Source organism: Periplaneta americana, chromosome 4 (assembly GCF_040183065.1).
Source record: "Periplaneta americana isolate PAMFEO1 chromosome 4, P.americana_PAMFEO1_priV1, whole genome shotgun sequence".
NCBI classification, from domain to species: Eukaryota; Metazoa; Arthropoda; class Insecta; order Blattodea; family Blattidae; genus Periplaneta; species Periplaneta americana.
In genome coordinates this window covers 76009-88664 of record NC_091120.1, presented here as the reverse complement: position 1 = coordinate 88664, position 12656 = coordinate 76009, and the positions used below count along the sequence as shown (strand labels likewise).

At 34.8% G+C, this 12656-nt stretch overlaps 2 protein-coding genes across 4 annotated transcripts in view; one reads left to right on the top strand and one right to left on the bottom strand.

Annotated features, from left to right (window-relative positions):
• The window catches only part of Atg9 (autophagy-related protein 9), a 204820-nt gene that overhangs the window by 167318 nt on the left and 24846 nt on the right, over positions 1 to 12656 (bottom strand). The window lies entirely within an intron of this gene.
• LOC138697496 (large neutral amino acids transporter small subunit 1) overlaps positions 1 to 12656 on the top strand; it is a 111580-nt gene that overhangs the window by 96315 nt on the left and 2609 nt on the right. The window contains exons 7-11 of one of the 3 annotated variants that reach the window (XM_069822788.1): positions 65 to 161; positions 845 to 919; positions 6741 to 6900; positions 10121 to 10213; positions 10633 to 10688. In XM_069822788.1, the coding sequence (XP_069678889.1) occupies positions 65 to 161; positions 845 to 919; positions 6741 to 6900; positions 10121 to 10213; positions 10633 to 10688 (481 nt within the window). Of the gene's footprint in view, positions 1 to 64; positions 162 to 844; positions 920 to 6740; positions 6901 to 10120; positions 10214 to 10632; positions 10695 to 12656 lie in introns of those variants that run through there. The other 2 variants (XM_069822786.1, XM_069822785.1) reach the window with 2 other exon arrangements.

The window sequence follows — 12656 nt, the reverse complement described above, 5'->3', positions numbered from 1 at the left end:
TAAACACATTATATATAAATGGATTATAATTAATTGATAAGATGAATGCTTGTCTTCATTTCAGACTGTTCTATGCAGGAGCGTGTGAGGGACAAATGCCAGAGATCCTGACAATGATTCAGATAAGCAAGCTCACGCCCACCCCTGCTGTGCTCTGCATGGTCAGTATGAAGTCGAATCTTATGAATTACCTAGCCCTGAAATTGTATTCAAGCCATGCACATAGCCCATGTATGTTAATCTGTAAACTCCATTTTGAGAGTACCATCAACTTCTCAGCAGTTGCCAGTGAAATGAAATTAATTTATTTTCAAGTTTCCGACAAGTACTACCGATACGTATCATAATATACACAAAACAAATGTGCGCCAACTCAAGATATCAATTGAGTCGCAGATGGGGAAGAGCTCAGGGACAGGAAACTGCTACAAGCTTCAAGCGAGTATGCAGTGATGAATTCAGAATCTCATTTAGGGGAAATTCGTCCCTCGGGACACAGTAAACAATTATCTGCAAGTGTAGCCAACTGCTAAAATGCAACATTCTCCTTGAACATTTTTTTCCATGTGGTCTACCAACATTATTTATAACCCTTGGAACATTTAATAAAATTTAATTTTCTAAGGACAGGTATCATATTATTAGAGAAACATTTCTTCTGAAAATACGACACATTGTTATTCCAGACATTGATCAATGAAGGAAGTAGGCCTACACTGTAACTTTGTTGAGAAGTTTTCAATTTCTTCGAATTATCTAATTAAATATCAAAAGATGCCATGACAACTATATGTATTTTGTAATATACCGTAGTATGTATTAATATTTGGCCTCTGTATTGCAGGCTCTGTTGTCCTTGCTGTATCTCACGGTGTCTGACATCTTTGCCCTCATTAACTACGTGGGATTTGCCACATGGGTAAGATTTCTAAATTCTCAACACGTACGTTATGCAGAAATTATTGGTAAGTCGAGGAAAGCAATTTAGAGAGCAATCAAACTGCTCATTGCCTACTATTACTAGATGACTGCTGGGGACCGACCTTTACCTCATAAGGAAGAACGAAATGCACAACACTTCAATTTGAGGGAGGGGTGGCAATAAAATTACGTATTGAAGTTGAAAACAATAATTATATGTCAAGAGTTCTGTGAAACTGCATTACAAACAGATTTTTCTGGTCATAGGGTCAGCATCACAAGTCGAGTCCCTATGAAAGGGACATGAAGGCCAGATCATTTCCCTACCGAGGATCGAAACTGGGTTTGTGGATAGGAAAGCAAAAGATTCAAACATTGTATTAATGTGACGTTTGTATATGTAATGCAATTCACATTCGCAAAGCTGCAGAGCAAGGGTTTCATTTTTATTCTATGCAATATATTTTCCTGGAAAATACATTTCATAGTTGAGAAATTCACCTACAAGTCATTTTATCGAATTACAATATCCCTCATAATATTATGCTGCTGTTGGCTTAAGTTGAGCATTACGACACCTGTTAGCATCATCATTGGTTGCCATAGTAACTCTTTACTTCCTGTATTAAGGTGACATGCTCCTGAGTTTTTTAATTTCTACAATCTTCATCATATCTCCTCGAACATTTTCATTAGTTAGACATTGCTAAAATGTTTATCTTGCAAAATATGTCCAGAAAAAATTATTTTAAAATAATTCATATTTTTAGTAAACATTTACTGGGCCTCACATAAAGATAATTAATTTCCTAAAAGCTTAAAATTAAGCTAAAACTCCCTATAATGAAATGGTGCATTGGTTTTTTCCTGGTCAATATACTCAATTAGTAAAAGAAAAAAAAAAAACTTTGAACTTTCTTTCGAGTTTGGGTTGAGATCGACAGAAAGAAAGCCATAATTGCTGTAATGGTACACAGCTGTCCCAGTTTGTAATGTTGTTCCGGTGTTTCTACAAACAAAGTATACAAATGTGTGCATAGATCATAGGAACTGATCTTTTGAATCATGGTGTATGAAGAAGGAATTTTCTCGAAATTAACAGTTGCTGCACTCGACATATTGCTATTCTTTTCCAAAGTCTGCTGATTGTTGTTAGTATTATGCAATCTATCACTGAATGGTGTTGAAGTAGCCTAGTTCGTGCTCCTGCACAGCATTTCTCTCAGAGCACTGTTGTCACCTCAACAGTGTCTACCTTTGTAAACTTTGATTAAGAACAGCAAAGTTATTTCTAATGTTTTTAAATGTAGTCTGAACTTAATCAATTTAACCCTCGAGATTCAACGTTACTGGTTGCTTGGATAATATTTTAAGTAATTTTTTTACATGTAATTTTAATTTTTTAACATTTTCTGGTTAATAAATTATTAATGATCACACACTAATTAAAAAGTGTTCATTTTTTCAATATTCACAAAACAATTGCATATTACACTGGTAAAAAAAAGTTAAGCATAATTAGGCATATAACGGTTTTTATTAATTAAAATAAAATAGATAAATTATAATTGGGTTTCTTGGTTCCACAGAATAAACTTAAAAGTAGAAATACACTATTTGTTAACAATGTTCTCAATATGAAATGAAAAAGTTGCATTGTTTGGAAACAACTGAAAAGATAAGGGAAGTTGAAATTCGTACATCATCAAAGAAAAGGAAATGGTGCTTTCAGTACCCTGTTTAATAACGTGTTGGTCCTCCACGAACCCTGAGGCACTCTTGTATGCGACGGGGCATACTCAGTACCAACGCATCTAAGATCTCCTGAGGCAAATTGTCCCATTCTTCCAAGGCAGCATTCCTGAGTTCTTGAATCGTTAATGGGTGATGTGGACGATTGGAAATGGCTCTCCTGAGAAAGCTCCATGCATGCTCTATGCAGTTCATATCCGGTGAGCATGCTGGCCAATCCATTCTTCGGATCCCATGTTCTACCAGATACCGCTGCACACTATGAGCACGATGAGGCCGAGCATTATCGTCCTGTAGAGTGAACCCTTCTCCTACAGTCTCTGCAAAACCACTTACTATGGGTTGGAGGATGTTGTTCTCATACATGGCAGCAGCCATGTTTCCCTCTATTGAAACCAGTGGTGTGAGGCAGCCAAACATGACACCTGCCCAAAACAAGATTGAACCACCAAACTGTTGGTGACGTTCCACGGTCATTGAGGGATGATTTCGTTCCCCTGTTCGTCTCCATACGTGAATAGAGTTGTTGTCAGGGTGTAGGCCCATTCTCACTTCGTCTGAGAATAAAGTTCTGGTCCATTGGTCTCGTGTCCAATTCTCATGTGCTCTAGCCCATCTTGCACGAGCACCCCTGTGATGTGGACGGAGTGCTGGAGTCTTGAGTGGTCTTCGAGCATACAACCCTATGTCATGAAGTCTTTTGCGCACAGTTTGGCTACTTACAACACCAGTGGCTTCGCGCAGGTCATGGCTCAGAGTTGTAGCTGAGGCTATAGGGTTCCTACGTGCAGATAACCTTACATACCGGTCCTGACCTGGTGTTGTTTTGCGTGGACGGCCCTCGCGAGGTCGATCTGCTATTGACTTAGTTTCCTGGAACTTTCTCCACAGTCTGGAGACAATACTCTGATTCACATGAAGGATGTTAGCAACATCAACTTGTCTCATGTTTTGTTCCATCAAAGTGATGATTTTGATGCGGTCTGCCATTGTAAGGGTGTTCAGAGCCATTGTACTGCACTATGAAGCAAAACGACACTGATTGAACTTTGCTCGAATTACAAGCTTTGTTTATTAGCCGTGATTTGGACATTACCTAGTGATGCAGAATAAAATAAATGAAAGAGTTTGAATTGGTAAACATAATACGTGCCACATAAAACCAAAAGAAACATAAATATCAGGTATTATTGGGTAAATTGGAAATATGCTTAACTTTTTTTTGACCAGTGTATAATAAATGCTGTGTAAAACATGTAAATGTAGAATGCTTGCACAGAGCACAGTCATGATCCAGGAATGCATCAGCTTCATTTTACTTACAATAATATATTTATTTAAAATTTTAAATCATAACTTATCACTCTTATTACAAATTAACATTTGCTAATGCATGTTAATTATAAAGAAAAGTATGAACGTTTTCGCCTATATGGCATCATCAGATACATGATATTTAACATAAGTTAGAATGTGGAATATGTTCACGCTTATAGTACCGTAAATCTTTCATTTATATATATAACAGTAAGATGTTAAGTCATGAGTTTTATGTAATAAGTGCTTAATGTAATTTAAGAGGATTATATTAATTTCAATTAATGATTTACATTTGAAATATTTTTTGTCAGCTTTATATGTGAGATGGTATATTTAGATATAAAATTCGTTATATGTGTTACATGTGTTTATTGAAATATTGTTAATAGTTAAAAATGATGAAAAAACATTGTCATGATTATATATGTTAAAATTTGATAGAGATTTAAAATTCATGTAAAGTTGGTCAATATTATAGTTAATTACACATAAATAATTTGTAAAGTTATGATGACGTCTTAGTGTATACACAGGTGAGTAAAAAGTGTGGAACAGTGCTTGTAACTTTCTTATTTCTAATTTTATGAAGAAACTATTTATACAAAAAGTTGTAAGGTATCAAAGAAGAAATATTTTGAACATGTTTTCAAATATTATGCTTTTTCATTTATAAATGGTGTGCCAAGGAGTCTGTTTTTTTTAAATGGCACCATGTACTTATTTCCCCATTTTTGGATCCTTCCGTCTCAGTACATACAAAATCATATTTTTTTTTATCATTTATAAACTATTGTTTTTTTTTTTTTTAATTATCTCTTTTGATGACAATGTATGTGTACTGAATAAAGGGAAATTTGAATGCTTCAGTACACCAATTTGAGGAGGCTTTGGATTAAACAATTGCAGACAAAAGCTGGTAAAGACAATGAGTAAGGCTAATAAAAACAATTGAATAACAATATTAATAAAAAAAAAAGGTAAAGGTATCCCCGTAACATGCCATGAAGGCACTTGGGGGGCATGGAGGTAGAGCCCCATGCTTTCCATGACCTCGGCACTAGAATGAGGTGGTGTGGTCGGCACCACGCTCTGACTGCCTATTACCCCCAGGAAGGAACCCGGTACTCAATTTTATAGGAGGCTGAGTGAACCTCGGGGCCGTTCTGAAAGTTTGGCAACTAGAAAAAACCCTTTCACCACCTGGGATCGAACCCCGGACCTTCCAGTCCGTAGCCAGCTGCTCTACCAACTGAGCTACCCGGCCGCCCAACAATATTAATATTATTTAAATTTATTATTTAAAGAAGACACATTGTAGGGTATGCACCCTTGAAATTTAACTGCAATAGTAATGCAATACATGGATTTTAAAGCAAGAAAACCCATTAAAACCAAAATTAGCATTGTTGTGTTATATCATATGTTGATTTCAGTTTACAAAAGGTGCTCAAAATGGCTCCCATTTACTACCAAATAATGCATAAATCTGTCTTTGAAATTGTTTAATGTTTAACCATTGTTATTCAATAGTTTTTATTAGTTTTATTCACTTGTTTCTATTAGCTTTTGTTTGCAATTGTTTAATCCAAAGCCTCCTCAAATTGGTGTAGCCTACTGAAGCATTAAAATTTCCATTTATTCAGTACATATGTATAGTCATCAAAAGAGGTAATTTTTACAAAACAATGGTTTAGAAATGGCAATAAAAAATATGATTTTATACGTACTGAGACCTGAAGAATCCAAAAATGGGGAAATAAGTACATGGTGCCATTTTAAAAAAAATAGGCTCCTTGGCACACCCATTATAAATGAAAAGTATAGTACGTGAAAACACGTACAAAATATTCCTTCCTTGATACCCTACAACTTTTGTATAAATAGTTTCTTCATAAAATTAGAAATAAGAAAGTTACAAGCATTATTCCATAGTTTTTACTCACCCCGTATACTAATATTATGTTTGAATGAAGGTTAAAACTTCGTCTATGTGTGGTTGTTTCGTATCTTATTGCAGATAAGTGTTTTTTCAGGTTTCTCTATAATCTGTAAAATATATAGCTACATATGTTTAAATGAGATGTGACTTAGGAGATAAGATGTACATAATTATTTAATTTAATGTTCAAAGGCATAATATTAATGTAAATTGTTAACAAACTTACATGTTACATTTCGATGATTTTTATAATTCTTGAGAGAAGAAAAGTAATTATTTACTATGATCTCATATTAATCTGAAAAAAAAAAAAAGGGGGATTGAAGAGTTCCTTTATAAACTAAATTTCAAATTTGCATGTTTTATGTATTGTTATGTTAAAGTTTATTAATTGGAATTAACACAATCCCTTTCAAATTATATTAAGCACTTACTACATAAAACTCATGACTTAACATCTTAGTGTTATACATATGAATTAATGATTTATTATAAGAGTCAACACATTCAACATTGCAACCTATGTTAGACATCATATTAAGAACTATGATCTGATGATGCCACATAGGCGAAAACGTTCATATTTTTCTTCATAATTAACATGTATTAGCAAATGTTAATTTGTAATAAGAATGATAAGTCATATGATTGAAAATTTTAAATAAATATATTATTGTAATCTTGTAACTGACTTATCGGAAAACCAAAAATGGATTGTAAAATATTAATTACACTTATTTAGCACTTGTCAATTACGACAAACTGAAATGTACCCAGATGTAGACATGATAACTCAAATGTACTGCAGCTAAGCATTGGCGTGGCCGTACTCTGCCTGCCGGTGTTGCGGTGGACGCAGCCCAGCCTGCCCAGACCAATCAAGGTGAATCTCGTCTTCCCCATCATCTACATCATTGCCAGTCTCTTCGTGACGATCGTGCCCATGATAGCCAGTCCGGTGGAGACAGGTAAGCATATTCACCATTACACGTGATGCTTCAGGCAGACGTAACTTTGTAGATGGGCTGCTAAGCTCAATTCTTTTCTTTGTTTGTTTTTGTTTACCGGTACCTCTCAAAATGTATGTGCATCCAGTTTGCTATTAGTAAGTAATCTCTCCTTGCAAACAAAAGGGGAGGGGGTAATTAAAAGAAATTCAATAAAAATAATAAATAAAGGGAAGAAGAAAAAAGTATGAACCAGTGCCTCCTAGGCAGCTAACAAACTGGGTCCAGTTACTTTTGCGAAGTTCTTCATCATTGTTCCCAGCACAGTATTAGAACTTAGCCAAGATGGTGAACTCTTCACCGTTAAGAAGTACTATTAGTTTGTTCCGATAGTGGATCAGGGATTGTAAAATGTATTCCAGAGCAAACTGCCAAAAGCACTAAATGTGCTACAATTTATTTACAACAGAAAAATTTTACTACAACACTTTGCAATTATTGCAGCTAATAGAGTAGCTACAACAACGAAATTGAAATGCGATCAATGATAAAGTTCGTCTTCATAGGTCATGCTAATTTTCTTTATGTCGCTACAAGAGTAACTTCTGTGGTGTAAGGGTCAGGATGCTGGTCTCTTACACAGAGGGTTCAGGTTTGATTCCCGGTCGTGTTGAATTTCCTGGTTGAGGGTTTTCAGGGTTTTTCCCTCAACCATAAGCCAAATGCCAGGAAATCCGGGTCATAACATCCCTGAATATCACCGGCTTGATTCAACACCAAAATCATATTCATAACAAATCAGTAGGGACTGGATTTGTATGTAATTACATATTATATTCCTTTCAACCTAAACGTATATAAATAAATCTTTGCGAATCTTGTAATCACCATTAATATATTAAAATTTGATACTACATATTTACCCCACATTACATATTATGGCTTGGTATTACAGAAATCTACATAGTTAGGGGTTTTATTCATTTTTACTTCTCTTTAAAAAAAAAAAAAAAAAGAAACTTCTGTTGGTGAAGTTTACAATTTGAAATACACAGATTTAAAAAGCCTTTTTACTTACCCAAGATAGGCTAGCCTATATTTCGGGTCGAAACATAACGTCCTTAGTTCTAGGAAGTAATGGAGGCACTCACCTCATACCGACCACTGTAAATATGAGTGAACAAAAGGCAACCTTTCTCATACAACTACTTTGTATTGTAAAATTAATTCAGAAAGTAGCGTTGCTTTCATGCGGTGGAGTGGGACGACGGCGACATGATTTGTCTCAAACTATAATTGTTCTGCACACGTCTTAAAAAGCCGTTCCCATGCAATTTGCAACCTTACCCACCCTCTTCCTAATCCTTCCAGGGAAAACCCGTGTCAAGTCTGGAATGAGCTGCAATAAAGTAGCCGACTTTTGAAAAGAAGCTGGAGTGAAGGAACAAACTGGAAAGATCTTGAAAGATTAAAATAATAGCTTTTCAGGCTACTGCTTGACCTCTTTACTTTAAATTTAGTAGACCTATACTGAAATGGGATTTTCCAAGCAATTAGAAAGTATGGTTCTCGGCTAGAATAATCCTACCCTTCTGAATGAGACAGGAATGTCGCATTTCAAACAACAGTTTGTAAATGCCTATAGTTTGAGGTTTTAGTAGGTCTCAATGACAAGTGCGTGATACACATTGCGACAAATACCACGTTCTGAACTGCAGCAACTCAGTGCTGAAAACTGAATTATCATCTATGCACACTTGTGCGCATTCTCTATTTATTATAGTAGGTACTTTGTTTCTTACAGGGAGCAGCTAAAATGCATGTGTTCCACATCTCTTCTTATTTTCTCCTAATCCAGTAAAGCGAAACAGTGCTTGCAGTACTGTTGTGTCATTCACTTCACTCAGTTCTCTAGTTTTAGTACTTTCAATATAAAGTGCAAGTGAGTATATCTACTGCTTTGAACTAACTAAAATGGCCCCTGTATCTTCAACCCTAACGACAAAAATGAAATCATAGATTGCGATGGACGAAGCTTTCACTACAGATGGAAAAATTGTAATGTGTCAAGTGTGCGGTAAAAAAGTAGGTTGCTCTATGAAATCACAACTGGAAAGTCTTACCTATCCTATATCTGCCAGATATTGATATTAAATATTTTCATGATTTTACAGTCATATTTTGGTACATATTCAGCTTATTTTTCTTACATAAATATGTACATATTTCACACCTTACATTACATAAAAATCCGGTCCCTACAAATCAGTAATGCATCTACAGAAGCCATCTAGTTCACAACAATAGTACACAGGCCTCCGGATTTCACCCAAAAAAGATTAACTCGCGATATGACCAGAGATGTTAAAGCAGGTATTAATAAATAACAGCAAAAAAAAAAAAAAAAAAAAAAAAAAAGTAACTTGTCGTTTTCTAATAACATGCTGTAGAATTGAGTTATGCAATATATGGCTTGTATTCATTATAACTGATTTCGATTTTTTTTAATGATTATGATATTGGTGATTAAGGTGGTGGTGAATCATGGTATGTAAATTTTTAATCCGGCATTTGCTTTTGTGACTGAGAAAAACCATGAGAAAACCTCAGATTGGCCTGCCACAGGATTTCAACCCAGGACCTCACAAATGTGGGTCTAATGAACTATCACTGAGCCACTTCACTCGATTTTTACAAAAAACAAATCAATTACATGGTAATGTTTCAAGTTCTCTTTTTAACCTGCATGAATTCACACCACAGCTAATTAATAGGTTCCCTCATCTGACATGTGATTACAGAGTTCAGTATCTACTGTAATATTTTTTTCCTCCCTTTGCTTTGACGTTCACTCGCTCAGAGAAGATATACTTATGATTTCAGAGTTGTTAATGACAATGCCACTTGTTGTAAGTCACAGATGGCAAGTATCTCACATCACACGTTTCACCATAAACAGTGAACCTCACTCATTGCCCTTTATTAAGCTAGAATGATCTGTTTCTAACTGGAGTTATGAATCAATCAGGATTGAATAGGACACACTTTTCTTTTATGTAAAGACTCACATAAGATAAAATTGAGTGTCCATGAATTTGAAATGAAATGTATTTAAGGTATGGTAGTAATTTTTTGACCGGAGAGGCAGGTATTCGATTTTGAGGAATTTAGTAAAATTTACTGTAAACATTGTATGTGTAGCAATCCTTGACTTGTCTTAGATTCTGTTTCTGACTTGCAGGGTATGGCTGTCTTATGATCTTCTCCAGTGTTCCTGTGTACCTGATATTTATTGCTTGGAAGAATAAACCCAAACCCATTCAACGTGCTCTCGGTAAGAATATGCCGATATACTAATTAAAACAGAAAATGTAGCTAATTTGTGTTTCAATTCAAAGAAATGGAACTGCATAAAGTAGGTAAGGAAGGACACTATTGTAGTTTATCTTGTACAGAATACAATGAAGTGTTTAAATATTATAACTAATAATTTTCTATTTATGTAATTTCAACAATTTTATTTAATTGTTGTTGTCATTAACAAACTTACTTTAATTTTGTCCTGTATGTATTATATTATAACCTGATATTATTGTACTGATTTCATTAATTTTGCTTGATAAAAATTTTAATTCTGTTATTAATGTTCTCTATTCACATCAATTCAGTATTTTTCTTACTAAAATAGTTGTAGTCTTTTGTTTAAATTTATCTTTTTCTACGGAAGTCGTTTTTGTGTTGTTTTCATTGCAGGAGCAGCGACGCACAGTCTTCAAAAGCTAATGATGGTTGTACGACCCCAAACAAAGGTTTAGTTTTGTTTCTTAAAGTCCATGTCACCTACTGACCACTAACATGCAACTCTTCTTTTCACAAGGAATGTTTTCACCATGTCATGGAAACACGTCATCTTCTCCGTGCCTGTCATGAGAATGGTGGCTCAGGTGTTCGTCATCATCCTGAGAGTGAGGCTGGTTACTGTTAAGCAATGAAATAGTGTCCACTGACAAATTACTGTATAATCAACTTTATTACATTTATGTTCATTACTTTGGAAACTTCCTGCATGAAACATTCAAAATGCCTGTTAATAACTTTTGTTTGCAGAAAAATTCGTTGTGGAGCATTCATGATGTTTCAGTAATCTGCCCACTTGAACAGAATTGTTGACACATTGTGTAATAACGGTAACAATGATGATGATGATGATGATGATGATAGGAGTAACAAAGTATTTAAAAGTCTTATTTAAAGCTAATTTGAAGAAAGTAAATGCTTTGTTCAATTGTGGTAAGAAACATGAGCCACCATCCTCAACTCAGCTACATTTTATATACATTGCCTGCCCTGGTTGCTACTTTCCTGCACATTAGATAATATGGATTGTGGATATTGTGAGGTCAAATAAAAAATATGTTGAAGTGTCATGAAAGTGCTACCAATTAAAAATGCTTCGAAATCTGTACAAATACATGTAAGATAATCACATACTGGTAGTGGGTTGTTGTGCAGATAGTTTTGAAATTATGATTACGGACATAATAAGCTTATATCTCTAATTATTGGGAACAGGCAATATTGAAGATGTTATCAAGAAATACAGTTCATAAAATTGGTAAATACTTTTCTCCTAGCATAAAAAACAGCATCCTAGAAATGTAAAAAAGCAGCTTTTTTGGGTTGTTGAAAGAACTGCAAAGAACAGCCCTCCTAATGTAAAGAATTAAAAAAACTCTTCTAATGTAAAAAAAATTGCCAGAAATAGCCCTCTTAATATAAAAAATTGCAAAAAAAAAAAACTCACCTAATGTAAAAAAATTACAAGTAATAGCTCTCCTAATATAAAAATTGCAAAAAAAAAAACAGCTATCCTAATGTAAAAAAATTGCAATAAAGAGCCCTCCTAATATAAAAATTGCAAAAAAAAACAGCTCTCCTAATGTAAAAAAATTGCAATAAAGAGCCCTCCTAATATAAAAATTGCAAAAAAAAAAAACGGCTCTCCTAATGTAAACTGCAAAGTACAGCTCTCCTAATGTAAAAAACTGCAAAAAAAAAAAAAAAAAAACAGGTGTCCTAGTATTACACAACTACAAATACTGCCCTCTTAACATCATGAAAGACAAAGAAATTAATAAAAGCTCATAAATTGCATGAAGCAGTTTGTTATACAGAGAGGTCAGCTGAGGTCTGGATAAGAGCGGCAGAGTTTTCACTGTGTGCTGCTGACGCACTTGCAATGTAGAGTAACAGTGATACAAATATACAAGTTTCAGTAATTATTTTAAAAAGTGTTTTACTTACCAACTTTATTGATGGAAGTGCTGAAACTGGCCGCCTTCATTATCCACACATTTTTGGCACCTCTTTATAAAATGTCCCATAACTCGCTGTAGTTCTGGTTGATTAATCCTGTTAATTTCGTGATGGATATTACGTTTCAGTTCTTCCAGGGTGCATGGGTTTGTCTTGTATCAGCATTTTTAATGTATCCCAGAGATAAAAATCGCAGGGGGTTAGGTCGGAGGACACAAATACCTACTAATTCTGTCCTGCTGAAACACAAGTTCAATTTTTCACATCAAACTATCGGCTGTGTGAGCTGTGGCTGAGATTTTGTTGGAAGAATACGAACTCACGCTCCCTGCTGGTTAATTCTGTAAAGAATGGTATGCACGTATGTGAGGGAATCAACTGTATTCTGGAAAAAAATGGGCCGTATAATTCCGTCTCCACTCATGGCGCACCATATACCAACTGTTCGTCATGGAGGAGTA